The 17,899-nt window shown below is 45.7% G+C and overlaps 1 protein-coding gene across 2 annotated transcripts in view; it reads right to left on the bottom strand.

Annotated features, from left to right (window-relative positions):
- LOC111963146 (collagen alpha-1(XII) chain-like) overlaps positions 1-17,899 on the bottom strand; it is a 77,465-nt gene that overhangs the window by 27,206 nt on the left and 32,360 nt on the right. For both annotated transcript variants that reach the window (XM_023986385.2, XM_023986386.2), the window contains 24 exons: positions 15,952-16,101; positions 15,673-15,792; positions 15,130-15,294; positions 14,713-14,859; positions 13,848-13,987; positions 13,065-13,194; positions 12,207-12,352; positions 11,413-11,542; positions 11,068-11,204; positions 9,180-9,309; positions 8,880-9,019; positions 8,575-8,707; positions 8,421-8,444; positions 8,087-8,226; positions 6,292-6,421; positions 5,878-6,017; positions 5,523-5,652; positions 3,818-3,960; positions 1,853-1,982; positions 1,604-1,746; positions 1,311-1,440; positions 704-823; positions 383-529; positions 174-290 (listed from right to left, as the gene is read on the bottom strand). In XM_023986385.2, the coding sequence (XP_023842153.1) occupies positions 174-290; positions 383-529; positions 704-823; positions 1,311-1,440; positions 1,604-1,746; positions 1,853-1,982; positions 3,818-3,960; positions 5,523-5,652; positions 5,878-6,017; positions 6,292-6,421; positions 8,087-8,226; positions 8,421-8,444; positions 8,575-8,707; positions 8,880-9,019; positions 9,180-9,309; positions 11,068-11,204; positions 11,413-11,542; positions 12,207-12,352; positions 13,065-13,194; positions 13,848-13,987; positions 14,713-14,859; positions 15,130-15,294; positions 15,673-15,792; positions 15,952-16,101 (3,162 nt within the window). The remainder of the gene's footprint in view (positions 1-173; positions 291-382; positions 530-703; positions 824-1,310; positions 1,441-1,603; positions 1,747-1,852; positions 1,983-3,817; positions 3,961-5,522; positions 5,653-5,877; positions 6,018-6,291; positions 6,422-8,086; positions 8,227-8,420; positions 8,445-8,574; positions 8,708-8,879; positions 9,020-9,179; positions 9,310-11,067; positions 11,205-11,412; positions 11,543-12,206; positions 12,353-13,064; positions 13,195-13,847; positions 13,988-14,712; positions 14,860-15,129; positions 15,295-15,672; positions 15,793-15,951; positions 16,102-17,899) is intronic.

Genomic DNA, 17,899 nt, shown 5'->3' with positions numbered 1-17,899 from the left:
GGGCTTATTGTACTGGCTGGAACGGAATAATGGAACGGTATCAGACACATAAACATATGGAAACCACGTTTGACTCTGTTCCATTTATTCCATACCAGCCATTACAATGAGCCTGTCCTCCTATAGCTCCTCCCACCAGCCTCGTCTGGCTCCCAGCCAGGAATAGTACTTACAGTCGAAGGGATTCAGTTTGAGTCTGTAGGAAGTGGCAGCCCTGTGGGGGGTCCATCTCATGCAGAAGGTGTCATAACCAACATTGTAGGTGGTCAGGTCAGTGATGTTCAGGTACACTGTGAAAGACAGGAACAGTCAATCAATCAACTAACCAATCAATCAACCATTTGATCAACCAAAACAATCAAACAACCAATCAATCACTTACGTGTGGTTCCTTGTCCAATGAGAGGTCCGCTAAGGCCAGCGTCATACTGGGCCAACACCTTGAGGTCATAGGTGGTTCCTGGCTGCAGGTTGTGCAGCTGGTAGGTGGTCACATCTCCAACGAAAGTCTCCATGGTCTGATCAGTACCTTCAAACACAGACAGGGACACTCCAGGTCAATAACAGCAGGCAAGCAATCACATCTTCAAAAGATATGTGACTTTCTTCTTTAGCAGGATAGAGTATATTAAGCAAGTCAAGTGATTTGTCGTCAGACAATGTTCTTTCACGGCTGAATAGAATAGAACAGTAGCTATCTGACCTGCAGGTGAGTAGACCAGTTTGTAGCCCACCACTCTGGAGGGGGCGGGGTCCCAGGACACTCTGAAGCGAGTGTACCACTCATCTGACACTCTCAGGTTCTGAGGCCCCAGCATGCCAACTGTGGGGAAGGAAACACAGACATTCAAAACATATTAACAACATATTTAAACGCTTTGAACATGAATATCATAGCCATGCGATCCTAAGCCATGTATTTGCTTTGATGTGGTGTAATTTGTTAGGGGAAATGAGACTGGGTATTGGGCAGCTCCCGTATGAGATCTCCCATTGGAGGACAGCCAGTTCACGTCTCTGGCACAAACAAGCAGTCTGAGCTGAAGCCAAGTCATGCAGTTTCTATTGTTTCTTAGATCTAGGATAATAATCAGTGTCTGAGTTTATAAAACCCCTCTACTGGTAATTCTTTCTCTCCATTAACTTTGTACTGTATGTGTGCGTGTGTGTGTGTGTGTGTGTGTGTGCGTGCGTGCGCGCGTGCGACTATGACTTCCAGTATGTAATAACTGTGCGTTTGTGGAGCGCCGTGTGGGTCTGCTATTCTATCATGTTGCATAGAGGACCAAGCATACAATGTGCTAGCATACCTGTGTGTCCGTCTCCATCCAGATCTCCTCCTGGTCCATCAAGGTAGATGGCCTGCACGTTGATCTTATAGGGAGTGTCTGGATCCAGGTTGGGCAGGATGACAGTATTTCTGTTCCCAGGAACCATAGTCTACAGGACATACAGGCAGGACACTGCATGACTATTTGAAACTACAGTTACTTCAACCAGAGGATAAATAAGGACTTTGGGCCACACGTGCCTTGGGCCACATACAACTTTGGTGGTGTTTGATGAGAATTTCATTAGACAAATCAGCAATATGGGTGCTTACGTGCTCCTCAATGGGGTCTCCAGTGGTGGGGGCGTAGGTGATCTTGTACTGCTGCACTGGACCTTCAGCATGTTCCCATCCCACACTCAGAGAGCTGGTGGTGGCATCAAACACACGCATGTTCCTTGGGCCACTGCGGGGAACTGGGACCGGGATAATAAGGAAGTTAGCACGATATCAAGCGAGTAGGTGAACGTGGATAAACCTGTAAAGGCCACAGGATCTTATGTATGATTTAGTGGATCTTACGTGTTTTGCCGTTGTCTTCGGCCGGCGGTCCTTCTCCGTCAGTATAGATGGCGACCACTCCCACATTGTAGGACGTGTCTGGGACCAGCTGCTCTAGCAGGGTGGTGGTGGATGTCCCAGGAACCAGGACCTGAATAGGGACAGAGAGGACAGAGACACAGGAGTCAATGCTGAAGGACTGGGCCCAATGGGAGGATGAAGCAAACAGCAGGCCTTTGTTTGTTTGCGTGTGAGAGAGAATGAGAAAGTGTGTGTGTGCGTGCGTGCGTGAATGAGAGGGTGTATGAAATGCATTTGTGAGCTTGCTCATGTTTGTGAGAGAGAATTGTAATGAGTTGAATTAGAACAAGCATTTAGGTTTAGGGTTGTAGTTCTAGAAATACATATATAGATGGATGGATTCAATCAAATTACTACCCTCATACATGTTTGATTCTGAAAACTGGAAAAACACTGATCAGGACTAGAATGAACAGAAATATCAAGGAGATCTGTAGAAGAACAGTGATCAGTTAGGCTAGCCTACACTGCAATATCCAGATCGGGGAGGAGTCCTTCCTGTTTTAAAAATGTGTCAGCTGTATGGGGAAAACAACAAGCATGCCATTATGCTGTTATGACCCGCATGGTCCTAGCAGCTATGACCCTCCCAGCCTGACAGCTGTTTCATGTGACAACCCTGACAGCTCGTCCTCACCTCACTCAACAACCTCTTGTGTTGTCACTGCTCAGTGCTCACTGAAAGGACAAAAGTATGCTTTGATGTCAATGATGTAGGACCCATCCAAGCAGTCAGGGAAATAACACACTGAGTAACTAACGTAATGTGCTGACAGTTGCTTACAGCCGCCTGGCTCTTATGACCTATCTGACTGACTATCAGTCGCCTGCGTGTGTCTGTGTTAGTTCACCCATACTGGATACCAGACCCCACTTGTCTGTGTCTTGCCAACATGATCTCAAAGGGAAACTAGTCTCTTCTCATCTACCTGCCATGTCCTAGTCACCTAGAGTCACATACTATACAAAATATACAGGAGTCCTGTCCACAGCCATCTGGTTTCACTCTCACTTCTGACCCAAAGCACCATTGCATCATGCTCAATGTGTGCTTTTTCTCTCTGCTTCACATGACTGTTTTTAACGAGCGTCATCAAACCCTTACTTCGGTCTCTGCTCTGGGTTTAATAGCGACATATTCCTCTCGAGGTAAACCCAATATTACAAAGCTGCTTTCCTAATCTGGTTAAGCATACACCAAATCTCCCAGTGTTCAATTTGATGGTAGATCGTGACACTGGCCACATGCTGACCTGGAAAGCTGGCTCTGGCACTGGAAAAGCCCAGCCCTGAGTCCATCAAAATATTCCCCAAGAAACTAAATGTGATGACTTTATTAAAAAAAACGAGAGCACCTCTAGGTATCAATAAAATGGAACGGCATCACTCTTCAAAGAACTAATGTTCTTTGACTTTAAATAAAAACAGGGTCTCAGTGTCTCAATGCTTCTCACAGATGTGGCTGTTTGCGCAGTGTCAAGTAACACTCTATTAGTTGTTTGTGGGGCTTCTCCATACATACTTCATAACTCCAGAGAGGTGGGCACAGCCATGCCAGATAAGGAGGGGAAAAGCCCAGACGGGGTTTCCTGTTTTAATTAATAAACATGAACAGCTCGCCTTAAACCAGTACTAGACTGTTAAATAAAACTGCCACCAGAGAGACAGTCCATGTGGAGCACAGACAGAGAGAGCTTTCTTTAACTAGCAGTAAGTCAGGGGCGAGGTTGATGTTGCTCCGTTCCGTTCCGTTCCTTCACAAAGAGCTGTAGTGCTGCAAATGAACTGAAGCGTTGGACTCGGCCACCCTTGCACACACCCCAAGTCCCTGGACTCTAACATTTGACCTCTGACCTGGGGCGGGGTCAATCAGAGGCCCTGTGGGTCTCCTTGGCGGTGACTCACCGACTCAGAGGGCTTGGTGCCGCTCAGGGGGGCGTAGACAACCCTGTACTGCACGACCTCGCCAGAGGCAGGCTCCCAGCGTACGTTCAGGGTGTTAGTGGTGGGGCTGAAGACTTGGATGTTCCTCACTGGAATACGCTCCACTATAGAGAGAGACACAGAGATGGAGGGACGGATAGAGGGACAGGGGAGAGGGGGAAAATAAGAGAGTTGGGTTGAGAACAGCAGCTGAAAACATCAATTAGAGAGTCTGACTAAAGATTTATTGGTGCCTGAATGAGACACTAGGGAATGTTCGCCTTGAAGCCATCAAAGCTTTCACTGGGCCTGTGTACAATACATACTAGTTGACTCAACCATTAAAACTGCAGCAAAACACAACATAGTTGGCCAGTCTTCAATACCACACAGTAAACATACATCAGCTTTACACTGTACACCTTCAGTAAACAACACTAGAGTACCTACAGTAGCTAACGGTTGCTCAGAAGAAGAGGAGAGAAGGTCTGTAGCCCCCTGAAAATTGCCTTTAAAACTAAAGCAGATGTTTCCAGTCTTTGTACCACTCAGCAATGTACCCTCATAAAGACAGAGTGGGAAGTACATGGCAAGCTTCTTTACTTAGAGACCAGACAGTATTGGCCAGAATGAAAGGACTTCACCCTGAAAGCACATCATCAACAGGTAGTCCATATCGATAGCTCCTGTCAGAGCAATACATCAATCCCTGAAATTGAACGAGATGACCCAAGGCCACGGTAAAATGTATCTGTTAGGTTTGATTAATGACATTTGTCAGACTACCTGAAGAGACATAGATTCCACTGAGAATGGAGAACGCAGATGTAGAGTCCCACACTTCTGATAGAGATCAAAAACTTCAACGCTATCATTGCCCGGTGTACCCTGGGATACGTTCTGGGGGGGGGTAATAAGGGTTCCAGTAACAGTAATGACAGAAATATAACCAGTCTAGAGAAGACTGCTGAGTTGAATGTCGAAAAAAGACGTCATGCCAGCCCCCCCCGCTGTGCTACCACCACCACAACCAGGCATTACACCCCATAAACGGACCCCGTTACCGTAAGGCTGGAGACACCACTAGTGTTGCCAACGCAGAGGAATTCCTTTGCTGTGCAATCAGACCACTAAAGATTGAGTCATACTGAGGGGAGGCCCGGCCTTATAATTGTGGGAGAAAGTGTTCAAAATGGAAAGGAAAACTAAATATAGTGTCTACAGTGAATCCCTCTATCAAGCATTGAAGTGGATATTTCAGATGAAAAACAAACCATGTTCTATATTTTTGGCATTGCCTTCAGATATAAAAGGGGTTGGCTTATTTTACGAGGACAATTCAGGTACAATAAGGGCACATCCAAGAGTTTACTGGCATAAGGAGTAAGCAAGCCAATACAAGGCCCGGGATTGTATGCTCTACAGATAAGCCAGCTCTCAAAGAACGACGAAACAAACTCCCAACTCGTAATCTGATATTGTAGCCTTAGCATACTGTACAATCTTCTCCTCAGGAAAGTCTGAACTAATAATGGTAGAAATATAATCATGTCGTATTGAACACCGGTTCTTCATTATATTCCAGAGTGACCATGGTATAGCATGACAATTACCATGAGAAAAGGGTTGTTGAAGCTGTACTACAGAACATTAACCATCCTCACAGTAAACCTGTATGTGGACTCACGTGTCTTGCCGTTCTCAGACATGCGTTTGCCCTCTCCAGGGGGGTAGACAGGGACCACAGTGACGGTGTAGAGGGTGTCAGACATCAGGTTCTTCAGCACAGTGTTGGTGGTAGTACCAGAGACCTGGGACTGTAAATACACATACCCACACAACAGTCATACTAGCTACACAGAGCTGATCTGATATAAAACATCTGGTAAAGGAACAGTATTTCTGCATGTGTGTTTGACTGAGTGAATATGCCAAGTATCAGTGTAGTATTCTTTTAGCAGTAGATCATGGATTTGATAACGGATGTGTGTGCATTCCATAGTGAAATTCAGTAGTGATTGGTTAGAGGTGGCTCAGCCTACCACATCCTCAGCTCCTCCAGCAGCAGGTACATAGTAGATCTTGTACTGGCGGACGTTGCCCTCGGCAGCCTCCCATTGGACGTTCAGGGTGCTGGTGGTGGGGTCAGTGACCTGGAGGTTCCTCACTCCTCCCAGAGGCTCTGGAGAGAGAGAAGGGAGGCCATAGGATTCATACTATGTGGAATGAGAACCCTGAGGTTCTGATGTTCAAATGCATGTGGAGGTACAGACGTGGCATATGGTAGGTGTGAATCTATGTTTTACAAAGACAGTATTTAGGGCAACTTTAACATCTTCATCTAGGCATCAAATGTAACCCTGATTCCCTGAAGGAGGGAGGGTGCAGCTGAGGGGCCAAAAGGGAACATGATGTAATCACGAAGGCCTTCGACAGGCCACAGCAAGGTCACTCACTTGTCTTTCCGTTGCCAGAGATGTCCTTGCTCTCCCCGCTGCCGTAGATGGCTGCAACGGTGATGGAGTAGGGAGTGTCAGGGGTCAGCTTGGGAAGAAGCACCGTGTTCTTCTTCCCTCCGATCTGCGTCTGTTGGGGGATGAAGACCGATTCAAATGACTGTTCTCACCTGGTCAATGATTGCACTAAGGGCCTAAGGGCTGACTCATTTTAAAATGATTGGATCAAACATGAATGGTTCTTATATTCCCTTCAGATTACAAATGCATCAAATCATTTCTTCAGCGTGGCCTCAGAAGACATGAACAGGAAAAAAATACTTATTTTCTCATTGGATGTGGATGCCTCTGATTCTCTCTTCTCTCCCTTGACAGTTTTCTGTCAGTGTCAGCAACTTGATCGAAAGAATTCGGGTTGAGCAATAGCAGACTGTCAACGTTTTTGTCTGAGGATGCAGCGAGCATTTTTGCACTTTGTTATTGTAAGAGCCAAGGTAAATCTATTCTCCAGCGGGATGTGTTGTCTTAGAGGTATGAGTGGTGAATTTAGTGCATCGTTTATTATTTTTTTTACCAGGGTGACGCTGTATTGAAAGGAACACTTCTGGGTTGCATCGCCTCACAGAGACGGCTGACTCAGTAAACTCTGTGTGCGTGCGTGTGGGTTTTCAAGTTAAGCTTTGTGTTGCCTGGGGAAAACGCTTATCAGCAGGCAATGGGAAACTGTATGATGGAAGTCATGTTATTCGGCACCAAGACAATTTTCCTTGTACACAAGCATGGAGCGTGTGTCTCCCATTTCCTACACAGACCTGTTGTCACAAATGAAACAAAGCGCGGCCTCCTGAGCTCTCCATACTTGTTGAAAAGCTGTCAGTGAACCAGAAACACTTGGCTGAGCTTGGCTCATTAGCTTCCAGCTTTTCAACAATGCCTCAACGTTTAGCGTGTGACATCATCGCAGAAACCGGTGGACGGATGGCCGCTGGACAGAACTAGGTTTCCCCTCCTCTAATTAAGAAATGGAAAACATTCCATCTCGCATTGCAATGGAAACTCTGAATGGACGAATAACTGACATTACGCTAGCTACCCTTGAACTCCAACATGGCAGATATACATTACAGACAAGTCTGAAACGAGAGAGAAAACATCTCAAACTGCCTCCATCCATTTACTGTATCTGAGTTTACATCACGCAAACTCTAAGCGCCTAAACATCTGGCCTGATGAAAAAAGCCTGTCTGACTAAACTACTATCCAGCTCTAGAGTGGAGCAGCAGCAAGGTCAGACAGCATTGTGTAACCCTGTAACAGTCTGAGGTCAACGACCCCTGGTACCACACTCCCGTCCTGTTACATAAACACACACATGCAGACAAACACACACACATCCACCCACACACACACAACCCGGCTGAGCTCCAGGCATTCCATCTCTCCCCCGTCCTCCACCTCTCCCTCTTTCCTCACTGATAACACTCACTCCCCTGAGGCTCTGGTCAATGTCCCTGACCCACATGTGCTCCTAAAATGTACCCTGTCATCTTGATGTTTTACTGGGGGGATTTCGGTGGGAGACTCTCATAGGTTTATATGATCTTTCTATCACACGAACCAGGTGATTGTGTGTCGTGCTACAAGGCCTCCATGGACATGATCCTCAAAGTGTTCCTTTTCCTTTCATCATCCAGAGGATGGTTAGAATTAAACAATGACGTTAGCACTATGAAAGGCATGGGACTTGGGACTGTGATGCTTAAGCTGAGCCATGTGGCTACTGGCTGGTTCTTACCGACTGGGTCTTGCCTCCGGCGGTGGGGACATATGTGATCTTGTAGGTCTGGACACGACCAGGGGCGTGGTCCCACTTGACGGTCAGAGTGGTGGTGGTGGCATTGAACACCTGCAGGTTCTGGGGAGGGCCTGTGGGGGCTGGGAACGAACACAACAACATAAACAACCACTTAAACACACATCCAACCAAAACAGATCATCTTCACATTTTACCTTCTGGATAGTGATCACCTGTGTAAAATTTGCTGAACAAAATGGAATGTATTTGATTCAAATGCATGCTCTCTCGGAGTGCTGTATGGGTTTTGCTTGATTGCAACAAACAAACTTACCAGGCGTGATGATGACCTTGGACACTGGAGAGAGAAACAGAAATATAATGAGCTCTTATTAGTAAATCTCATCAGGCATTGATGGGAATCTACAACGATGTATCTTGATTGATGTATTGTGATGGCATTAGATTAGATGATGGACTTGTCTTACATGTTCTCTGGCTGCCAAGCAGGTCTTCACTCTCAGACTCGTCAGGGTAGATGGCGGTGACGGACACGTCGTACAGAGTGTCTGGCTCTAGGTTCTCCAACACATTACTGGTCTCATCACTGTTCAGGATGGCCTGGGAGACACAACACGATGGACCTTAAGGAGCTAGAACACCCGTAAGACTTTAAACTACCCAAAGCCATCAATTGCTTTGCTTGTAAGGGTTTGTTGCCTAATGTTTTGCCTCATTCGACAGGTTTTGTTGTATATTAAAAGATGAGAACCAGTAATACTAGTGCTCTTACATATTGGAAGTTGGTTTCTCCCTTCTTGGTCCAGCCGATACGGTAGAGGGCCACATCAGGGGCCCCATAGTCCCAGTGGGCTCTGAAGCTGGTCTGGGTCACCTCAGAGAAACGCAGGTTCTTAGGAGCAGGAACAACATCTAGACAGAAGAAAGGGAAAATGATATTGGTGAGATTGCCATGCCATCAATAATATTTTTCCTGGTCAGGCCTTACCTACTGTATAGTAGTGAGTAGGAGTTCCATGGAGTGTAACCCCAGTGTGTTAACCCTGTACTAAGCTGTGTAACTGTACTGTACCTGTGATGGCTGTGTTGAGCATGGGGTTGCCAGCTCCCTCGTCGTAGATGGGTGTAACAGCAAGGTTATACTCAGTCTGAGAGATGAGGTTGTCCAGGGCTTTGGCGGTCACGCCTCCTCCCACTTCAAGCTGCAGACCAAGAAAACATCCTTGTTAAAATTAAGCTTCTTTGTGTCACAGATATTAGGTTTTAAAGCGTGCTTGTATCAACAGCTGAATGACTACTTTTTTTTGTAAATGAAGGGTTAGGGTTAGTAATAATGAGTAATAATGTCATCATCAAGGCCACGTTGAATGGCTTCCAAAGTCTCATTCTGGTCTCAATGATGAGTTCCAAAGAATCTGTGCGAGAACTCTGGGCGACCTTGTAAACATCCGGCGAGACAGTCTGTAAACTTCACTTCCTTCACAGGAAATGTTTAAATTCTCAGCACATCCAGAGGTGGAGAGGGATAAACAATGAACAAAACAAATATTCTGTCAAAGTAGAAGCAGTAGTATGTTTTTGTTTCTTCATAATGCACCTTTAACTTCTCCATTGCTTTTCATGCCTCTGGAATCCAGTGGTGTAAAGTACTTAAATAAAAATACAACTTTTTGGGGGCATCTGTACTTTGCTTTAGTATTTATATTTTTGACATCTTTTACTTCACTGCATTGGTAAAGAAAATGATGTACTTTTTACTCTATACATTTTCCCTGACACCCAAAAGTACTCATTACATTTTGAATGTTTAGCAGGATAGAAAATGGTCCAATTCGCACACTTATCAAGAGAACATCCCTGGTCATCCCTACTGCCTCTGATCTGGCAGACTCACTAAACACAAATGCTTTGTTTTTAAATGATGTCTGAGTGTTGGAGTGTGCCCCTGGCTATCTGTAAATAAAAAAATAAAAAATACAAATTGTGCCGTCTGGTTTGCATAATATAAGGAATTTTAAATTATTCATACTTTTATTTTTGATACTTAAGTATATTTAAAACCAAATAATTTTTGACTTTTACTCAAGTAGTATTTTACTGGGTGACTTTCACTTTTACTTGAGTCATTTTCTATTAAGGTATCTTTACTTTTACTCAAGTATGACAATTGAGTACTTTTTCCACCACTGCTGGAATCTCATGATCACGCCATTCCGAAATCTCTGTCTTTCTTTAGGCTTATTGTTTTTGCATTCAGAGTTGTTCGGTGAGAAACTTCTTTGCTAGGGGCTCTGGATCATAAATCCACAGCAAACGCTCTTTCTTGGATGCAGAAGAATAGCCCTTCCTGTTTTCTCAGTGTCAGGAACAGAGCTGGAACTGCTAATCCAGGCCTGCGTCATCATCCATCAGCTAGCCCAGAACGCTGCCACTTTCTGGGCATGAGGTTAGCCACCGCTCCCCTCCCCTCCACCGCTGCCACAGCATCCCAATCAGACGCGTGGATGTGCTTTTCATCTCTTAAGTCCAATGGAGGGACATGTGATTTGCGCACCGCCATGTGATTTATACCCCAGGATGCGGGGCAGGGACCTGCTCTCCCCATCTCCTGCCGACAGTGGTGTGATCATTCCACCAGGTACCCGGTCCAATAGCAAAGCCCCAGAGGTCCCCTGCATACCCCTCTCACCAGCTGCTTTTCCCATTATGCTGTCTAATGTCATACCTCAAATGATCTGTAAAATGTATCAATCTGCTAGCTCTCTCCAGGATCACTATCATGGCTTATTATGGCATAAACAGAGAACGGGCTAAGCACAGGAGCTGGTTTCTGCTGTCACCAGTAGATGGGCTTGCTAGGCCTATACTTCAGCCCCAGGGGGAGTATCTATCTAGGGTGAAGAGTATTGCTTTCACTACCGTCTGTGTCCAACAGATGTATTGTGACCATTGAGTCTCACCTCTTTGGCTTCTCCCTCGTCAGGCTTGTAGGTGATGATGTATTTGAGGACGGCTCCAGGTGCTGCGTCCCAGTTCATCTTCAGGGCGCTGTGGGTAACGTCTCTGACCCTCAGCTCTCCAGCAGGGGGCATGGGCACTATGGTGGGGACAGAGGGACAGAAAGATGAGGATTACTAAATTCCATATTTTATTCCTTTAATCACTTTAGTTCCATAAACCTGGTAGTGAGGAGCCATGGTTTACTCTGTAGGAGTAAGGACCTGTCGTCCTTTACCGTCCATGAAGCACAGAGAGTAAAACATGAACATGAATGTGAATGTAGAGGAATTCTTCACTGCACGTACGTGTGACTCCTTGCTTGGTGAGGGGGTCGCTGGCTGACTCTCCATGCAGGGCGAAGATGGACAGAGTGTAGGCCGTGTTGGGGATCAGCTGCACCAGCTGGACATCAGTCGTGTCCTCTCCAACTCTTATCTGCAGGGGAGGACCATAACGGAACAAACCTTAGTTTACAAGGCTTACTGTTATTCAGACAGGCAGTTTAGATGAACAGATTACAAATCTTTGGTGGTGTCCAGTGTGCTGAAACAATCTAAGTGTTGCCAATACTACAGACGATCTTACCCTCTGGATTTGACACCTCCGGGACTAATATCCTGCCACAGTAAGCTAATAATCCTCACATCCCTCTGAGTCTCAATAATTGTGTGTTTTGTTGACTCGGCGTCCGTAAAACGAGAGTTAAAACACGGCTCACTTTGTAACTCATCACTGCTCTGTGACATCGGCATGCTGTCAGGAGACATTGCCAGGGTACCGGTGTATTTGGTCATTGGCTGTTGTGTTGGTACTGTGTGTGTGTGTGTGTGTGTGTGTGTGTGTGTGTGTGTGTGTGTGTGTGTGTGGGTGTGTGTGTGTGTGTGTGTGTGTGTGTGTGTGTGTGTGTGTGTGTGTGTGTGTGTGTGTGTGTGTGTGTGTGTGTGTGTGTGTGCGTGCGTGCGTGTACGTGTGTGTGTGTACGTGTGTGTGTGTAGTGGAGACTTTGACTGTGTCAGTTCCACAGCTGGTCGGCCTGGAGTCCCAGCCAGACCTCCCTCTCTCTCTCTCTCTCTCTCTCTATCTGGCCCGGCCTTCTCACCTCTTTGTCCACAGAGGGCTCGGTGGCATTGATGGCACTGTAGAGCAGCATGTAGCCCGTGGCGCCCACTGCCTCCTCCCACTTCACCCTCATGGTGGTGGGACGCTCCTCGTAGATGGTCATCTTCCTCACCGCGCTGAGGGGCACTGGACAGGGAAACAGGGAGAGTTGAACACTGTTAGATTCTAAACACACTGCACACAAACACACACGCGCGCACAGTACACATCCAAAACGACATGTTCACAGTGAGACGCAGCCATGCAGATTTCATGTGGTGAGAACTAAACAATGAGTTATTTTATGGCCGCTTTTATGGAGAAATGACTTGCTTCGTAAAATCACGCTATTCTAGAGGACAAATAAAGTAAAGCTGAAGAACGATGTTAAAGAAACACTTAATTCTCGCTGCAAGAGTGAGTGGGCGCAATATATATATATCTTTGTTATTACAATGATGCTGTCTTTAAGCCTCATATGGTATCATAAACAAAACGGTTTTGTTCTTTCTTTAATTGTGAACACAGGGACCACACAAGCATCACGGAACAGGGTGTGCTAAATATACTGGAAGAAGTTTGTTTTACAGTCCCAAAGATGTCCATTAGTTGATCCCACAGGGATTACGTTTGGGACACAGGTATGTTGAAGCACAGTAATGGACAGGTACAGTATAGTGCAGGGTTTCTCAAACTCAGTCCTGGACTGTTTTTGCCGAGCACAATACAGCTGATTCAAATAATCCAAACTTAATGATGAGTTGGTTATTTGAATCAGCTGTGTAGTGCCTGGGGGGGTGGGCGGGGGGGGGGATATAGAGGATCAAAGAATAACACAGAAAAACAGATTAGGACTCACAGGTGGTTTCAGTCCCCTTCAGCGGATCGCTGCTCTCCTCTCCGATGACAGAGTAGACGTTGACCAGATACTCAGTCAGAGGGTTCAGGTTGGGCAGCATGGCTGTGGTCACTGAGCCATCAACAAACATCTACAACCAGACAACAAGAGTGCACATGAACCAGGCGAACACAGCGTGAATAGGGAGAATGACTTGGAATGTCTATTTTACGTAACCCATTCACTTGCATTGGAAAGGTTTGTTTCTATTGGCGGACAAACAAGACAAACAATACAACAAACTACAGCTATAAGTGTTTCCTGTGTTGATGCATCTGGTTTCAATTGAACCACAAATGAAGTTGTAGAACTCTGACCAAACTCTACCGGTTTCAACCCAGTGTGCGTTTCTATTTATAAGAGAACAAACACAAAAACAACATAGATCACATACTAGACCACTGCCTCACCAAACCATGAGAGCTGGACTAAAACACTTTTTAAATGAAATTGGAGTCTAAGGAGTTGGAAGTGGATCTAGCAGCTAGCTTACCCCATTCTAGCACACTGGAGCCAATACCCTGCAGTCAAAGTTAGGTGTGGGGTAAGTATGAATTCTAATGTAATCTCTTTCATCTTTATTCAGCCAAGTAAGTCACAGAACATAGGCTTTACTACAACTTGCTTCCATCCTCAGGCTCAGGGTTGTAGTGAGACGGGTTTGGGAGGCTGATAGAGGGGGATTGGCAGAGGAGTTTGGGGTTGGTCGTGGTTACCGGTCGGGTGGACGTTAGGGGTACTAACCTTCTGAGGGCGTCCAGACAAGGTCATGTACTCCACACGGTACTTCTCCACCGGACCTTCAGGGCCTGTCCAGCTGGCACGGAACGAGTAGTGGGTCACCTCCGAGGTCACCAGGTCAGTGGGCGCATCGGGGCCACCACCTATCAGGGAAAAGAGGGGGGTCAAATCAACCCTAAGCATAGGATCTCATTACATCCTTCTCAGATATGGAAACAGCTCCCTAGCAGAAAATCCAGGAGACAGACATATAGACAGTCTAAGCCATTCCTAAAAAATGTACCCTACATAGTATTCAGTTACATCTTTTGAATTTGATTAAGGAGCAGACTATTTCTCATTTTAGACAGGAAAAAATAAACTATCAGTGGGGAAAGGAGGGCTTTAGATTCTAAATTATTTCCAGTGGTTGGCTGGCCTTCAGCTCCTTGTGTTGTCTCCCCTGGTGCACCAGACATGCTACTCTACTGAGGGTCTCCTCTAGCCATGACCTAAACCCTGTTTACATAACTACAGCCTCACACAACACAGCTGGCTGCAGAGATCATCCCCCGTATTCACAAAAAGTCTCAAAGTAAGAGTGCTGATCTAGGCTCAGTTTAGCCTTTTAGATCATAATGATACAAATTATATGGACAGATCCTAGATCAGCACTCCTACTCTAAAATGGTTTGAGAATATGGGCCCTTATTCATTGTGATTTTAAATGCAAAACTGATCCTAGATCAGCACATTTACTCTGAGACACTGTGAATATGAGCCTTGAAGGCATTAGTAATAAGACTGATTGATAACCTACATAGCCTATTTAGACGGCCACCTCAACTGTCACGGTAGGGAATGTACAGTAATGCCGGCCTGAATGTACCTGGTCCCTTGACACTGTTACAGAGGTTGTTGGTCAGGTCGTCCACTATGTCCAGCAGGAAGGAGAAGTCAGCCACGTTGTACATGTGGATCTCATCCGGGTCAGTGGCGATGGACCTCAGCTCATTCTCATCAGCGTTCTTCACACCTAGGAGGAGTCAAACAGGGACATCAAGTCAGCTATCCCCTCAGAGCAGGTCGAGGATACATTACAGATATTTCATGAGGAAGATAAGTGGAGAATGGCAAAGGTGTGTAAGGAATTATTCTGGGGCAACTTGAGCATTCACACTGTACTTGAAGATAACAAAGATAACTGCCTTATTCGAGTTGAGATAGATACAAGGAGCTTCAGATGTCCTATCTAGTCAAAATAGAGCAAAGGTAAAACTGCCTAGTGACGATGGCTGAGACTCACCAATGGCATACAGCTCAATGCCCTGGTCACGCAGGTTCTGGGAGTTGGCAATGATGTCATCCTGAGACTTGCCATCAGTGACCAGCACTCCGATCTTACGAGCATTGGGTCTCATCCCAACATTTTCCTTGAAATTGTTCTGGAGGATATAGTTTAAAGCGAGACCTGCAACGAGGGCAAAAACAATTATTCACACTGATTATCTGGTTTAATCATTTCTCGGAGGCCTTTCCAACAAGGCAGCTAAAGAGCAAGGAGATTATGATAAAATACATTGTGAGCCTATTAGGAACAACTCAGTTTTATTCGCATAATGGAGCATACAATTCAATTTCCTTCACCTTCTGGCTATCCCACAAACAGCTCAACCGTCAACAACCAAAGCAGAGGCACAGTTTTCATTTTGAAGTTCATGAACTGGAACTTCTTTCATTACCCGTCTAAATAGCCAATAGAAGCTTGAACACGATAGACCTTTAAATGGGACTAACGGTATACAACAGTCTCCGAATGGAGGTTGTGGTTGTAGATTGAGTACAGTACCAGTGAGGGTGTTGCCTCCTTTGTAGGGCAGGTTGGCTACAGCCTCCAGCAGGGAAGCCCTGGTCCTGTGGGCGTTCAGGTGCCACTCAGTCTTGGGGTCACCACTGTACTGGGCCAGACCTGGGAGAAACACACAGAGCCTCTGTCAGATCAGATGCCTTGTATAACCATCCAACATGATCCTAGAAAATGACTAAAGAGTGGAGACATAATAGTGTTATCTGGTTGCAGGAATGCGCATGTCCTGTGAGACTTCAGGCACACTGAAGTTTAACCTACCAATCTGGACCCTGTCAGGGCTGATGTCGAAGACTCCCACCATGCGAGAGATGAAAGAGCGGATGGTCTTAAAGTTCAGACGGCCGATACTCCAGGAGCCGTCGACCAGCAGGACAATATCAGCCCGGGCTTTGGTCTTACACACCACATCTGAGAGGACAGAGGTTACAGGTCAGCGAGACAGTACAGAACAGTGATGGGGCACTAGTTATTATCATGCAGTTTCAGGTATAACACAGCTGGAGTTATGAGGGCAGAGGGGTTCAAAATGCATGAGTGAGAAGGGAAGTGAAGGAGTAGGAAAGAAAGGAAGTCATTGACATGTGACCTTGTTGACATGGATTCACAGAACATCACACACACTTCCCAAACACATCTATATCTGTCTCTTTACAAGCCAGCAGTAAAAACACTTTCTATTCCATTTTCAGGGTTACGAGCCATTTTCATCATCACACATTTCATTTCCAGGTGTCAATATGTTGGTTGTCTTCTTTTCTTCCGAGATGATCTCTCGCTCTCTGTGTCTGAGGAGTGTTCTTCTCTGGCCACTCCTCAGCCTCTCCCGGGGAACAAGAAGAAGAAGCCCTCCTGATGTGATATATACAAGGGTCTCCTTGGTGAGAGTTACTGTGCATTCCTCACTGGCACAGCTCTCGCTGTGTTCCGGACACCTGCATGATGAGAAGAAGGACTCGTCCGCAGTCCGTTAAGACCGCAGGGGCGGCAGCAACGCACAGATTGCGCAATCTGCCACTGTTACATGTTTGATTTACAGACTTCTCTTTCCCTCCCCATGCGACCCACAGATAAACAGATGCCCAGCGGAGTGTGAGGGTCCTAGAGTGGCTGAACCATGTGCCGTTCAGACTACAGTCTGTTATAGTTAGTCGTAATAAAGAAAACTATCTAAGGCTATAGGACAGAGACAAGAGGGGAAGATTTATTGGCCACGCCAGATGTTTGCCCTTTGACTGCAATATATATTTCGGCAAGTAAATAAATTCACGTCCAGTCCCTGTTAATGGCACTATAAATTCAACGTTAGCTTTACAACTTGTGTATTGCAGCACATACGTATCTGTCACTCAAGAGAAGGTTATCTTTTATTTACAGGAAGAAGAAAAAAACTTTCAAAGTGGAAACAAAAATGTTCATTACTGTCTCTTGTAAAATATGTTCAAAGGAGAGGGAGGCTGATGTACAGATTACTTTAGGCTCTTTTAGTGCACCTAATCCCCTCTCCTCTCTTACTCTCAGTCCTCCTTCAGGATCAGGATGGGGGATTAAATTGAGGCGTACTGGCTGAGGAGAAGGGGGTAATGGGGTGGAGAAGAGGTTTTCTGCCTCCTCTATTAAATTATATTATTGTGGGCGACTGATTGACAGGGTCTGTCACTGAATCTGCTCTCTATTAGAGGAGGCCTTCCAGGCAGCTGAGGGTCAGGACTAGCCTCTGGAGCCTTCCTTAAAACACATAACATTTTCCTCTCTCTCTTTCCTCTCCTAACACTCACTGCCCTGTGTCGTGCCGCGCGCTCACACCCGTGAGGTTGTAAAACATTTATAATTGCAAACAGATTACATTTTTTTTGTCAATTCTGCTGCTCTTAGCTGCTGCTGGATCAAGAAAAAGAAAAAGGAACCCAAAGTGACGAAATGATGAAAAAGCGAGCAGCCAACAGATGGAATAGTAGTTACATCTGTTATTTGGTGAGACAATTAGCTTTGAGGAAAGGCATTTAGGGCAACTCATCTGTTTTTATGGGGAGAGGGATTAGAACGGATTTTCCTAACGAAAAATGGACAGCGTGATATATGTCCCACACTTCGGTTATGGCCGCAGAAGTCACAACATATAATATATGTACTGTATAAGTTCTTAAGTATGATGAGGGAGATTAAAAATGGAATTTAAAATCATATTGGTTATTTACCATTGGGCATA

Source organism: Salvelinus sp. IW2-2015, linkage group LG4q.2, assembly GCF_002910315.2.
Source record: "Salvelinus sp. IW2-2015 linkage group LG4q.2, ASM291031v2, whole genome shotgun sequence".
Classification (NCBI taxonomy): Eukaryota; Metazoa; Chordata; class Actinopteri; order Salmoniformes; family Salmonidae; genus Salvelinus; species Salvelinus sp. IW2-2015.
This window is presented reverse-complemented; position numbering and strand designations above follow the sequence as displayed.